Here is a 2659-nt window from a genome sequence, read left to right on the forward strand (position 1 = left end):
GAGAGGCAGCAGCGCCGCCAGCCGGGCCCGGCCCGCAGCCCGGCGGGGACCAGCCCGGAGGCGGCGGGGCCGCTGTTGTCGGTAGGTTGCAACGCTTCCTCCTTCGCCAGCGTGGAAAATGGAATAAAAATAGAAAGAAAACCACCTTTTTGTTTTCTCTTTTGCACTCTATTTCAAGATACTGTTAGAAGAGTGCGATATTGTCTCCTTTGTCAGCTTGAAGAACCCAAAAGGTGTCAGCGTAATCGATCGCTTATTGCTATCAGTAACCGTCTTCATACCGGACAGCGCTTCTGTGCACCGCTGCTGAGACCCGCTGCTGTTTTCTGGCACCTGCTTGCAAAACCAGGCAGTCCCGGCCCGTTAGTGATCCACTGCAGCTGCGAGCCCGGCATTGGTTCTCCTCGAGCCGCTTTCCTGGGGAGGCAGTAACCGCTCCCTGCATCACCTCCGCACTCGAGCCCCTGTGCATCTCAGCCACCTCACTTGAAGATTGTTTCCCAGGGCAGTGGTGGGATCTGTGCCCTCAAAAGCAGAGAGCTGGGAAACTGGGCTCTTCAAACACAAACAGCTGCTTTACCTGAGCTGGCTGTGTGTTAGCGGGGGGGGGTGGACCCTAGGACAGGCTCCTGCAGGGGGGGCACATCTACTCTGCCATGGATTTTCCTGCTTGTTATTCACAGTTCCCATTTGCCTAAGCATCACTCAGTTTTACTACATGGAAATTTGCAGCAGAAGTCAGCTGCTGTCCCCCTTTATCTCCTTTGCAATGCCAGTGAAAAACAAGGTTGCTTTGTAAAGATGTCACATATTTTATAGCTCTCCTGAGGCTACAGGCAATTTGGGTGGGCAGATGGCTCTCCTGAAATATGCTAATAAGGACTGGGACTGGGGAGGAATGATATGACATAGTAATTAACAAATGATGGAGGGGATCAGTGGAGCCTACAGAAATTTCCAGGCTACATAAATAATCTAAGGGACATGGGTTTAATAGCTGAGAACGTATGTGTATTGCTCCACCACAATGGGAAGAAAAAGCTCCTTGTTCATAAACCTCCCTCTGTGCCAGCTCAGAGGGTCCAGAAATTAACTCTAGATTGCAAAGCTCAGTGCAGTGTCCTTGCTCTGCCATCCAGGCAGTGGCAATTCTGACACCGGCTGAATCCCTCACAACCCTCAAGGGGGTTGCTATATCAACACTTATTACGGTGTCTTTATACCTGTTGTGCAAGAGATCATCCAGACTGCCAAGGGGCTGAGTCTCTGCCCATGAACTTCCTCCTTTTTGAGGTGGTGTTCCTTGGATCTTCCATCCCATTTAGTGTGAAGTTAGGACACCTTCCTCAGCCCTGAGAACCATGGGATCTAGGACCACCTCACTTCAGCACTTCCCCCTAAATCTGCAGATCCTCTCACTGCCTTCATGGATATAGCTGTGCTACTCTGGCATTTTGCAAAAAGGGAAGAGGAGGGAGACAGAGAGAAGGCAGCCTGCCTTCAGGCTTCCCCTCCCCAAATCAGTGCTAGGAGGCTGCACAGGTAACACTCCTAAAGAGGAGGGGAGAGCAGAGGCATGGGACAAGTAAGCCATGGACAAGACAAGCACAAGGAATACAGCTGCGTTAGTGGCTACTCTTTTGGTATCATTTAGTGCTGCACAAGTTTGAGAACTGCAAAACTAGAATAGAATGAGAGACTGAAGACTGGTGCAAAAGTTGTAAGTCCCAGCAGCAAAGGTAGAGTCCTGACAGAGTATTATGCAGTAACAACTCTAATCTGAAGCCAGGCAGGTCCAAATTCATCCCTGAAACATTACTTGGAACTTCTGCCACAGCTTAGTTTGATCCAGGGCTGAAAACAAGCTGCTCAGTGGAATAGTTTGATTTAATTTTCATCTGATTTCTCTGGTGTACATCAACTACTTAGGTGTGGCTGTGAATGTAGCATGGTCCTGAAAGCACAGCTTTGGGACAAAATAAACCATCATCTTGCTGGCATGAGAAACACTGGTTTAGCTAATCCCATGATCAGAATCAGTTCTCCTTTAATACAGCACTTTCAAAAGCAAGAAGTTAAACATGAGACCAAGACAAGTAGCAAGCCAGACTCTAGAGACCTCCGTTTATCCACAGGAAGGGAACAATGGTAGTTTATGAGTTAATTTGGGTTGCTCAGGGGTAAAGCAGATACGAAATACTACATACACTAAGACAGCTGCGCCTTCTCAGTTGGGATCATCAGCAGCCCGAGACACTTCCTATTCTTTCCTAAGCACAAGGATAACTGTTTTGCTTGACAAAGGAACCTGCTGTCCCCAGCACCAGACCCTACAGCTCTAACAGGGATAAATTCTCCTAAGCTTGCATGGCCTGCCTTGTTTGCAGGTGGCCTTTGAGACAGAGAGTATCAGAGCAAACCAGCACAGCAAGGAGCTCTCAGCAAAAATGACTGGGAGGTTAATTTTAGTGAAGTTTTAAAATATTAGGAATTGCAAGACTGATTCCTTGAAGCTTCAGAATTTAACAAGAACACCCTGAGTGATCTCCCTCCTCTGCTCTGTGCAGCCTTCTGGTGTTTTATTCAGTTATTTCAAGCCTCCTCTGATGTTAAAGCCTTTGAGACAACATCATTCATCTCTTTAACACTCTCAAGCAAG

The 2659-nt window shown here is 48.0% G+C and overlaps 1 protein-coding gene across 1 annotated transcript in view; it reads right to left on the reverse strand.

Annotated features, from left to right (window-relative positions):
* The window catches only part of ALOX5 (arachidonate 5-lipoxygenase), a 38519-nt gene extending 38240 nt beyond the window's left edge, over nucleotides 1–279 (reverse strand). Inside the window, exon 1 of the mRNA XM_026851475.1 lies at nucleotides 183–279. Coding sequence (XP_026707276.1) covers nucleotides 183–279 — 97 coding nt within the window. The remainder of the gene's footprint in view (nucleotides 1–182) is intronic.
* Nucleotides 280–2659: the final 2380 nt, after the last annotated feature.

This window comes from Athene cunicularia (genome assembly GCF_003259725.1).
Source record: "Athene cunicularia isolate RWA chromosome 6 unlocalized genomic scaffold, athCun1 chr6_part1, whole genome shotgun sequence".
NCBI classification, from domain to species: Eukaryota; Metazoa; Chordata; class Aves; order Strigiformes; family Strigidae; genus Athene; species Athene cunicularia.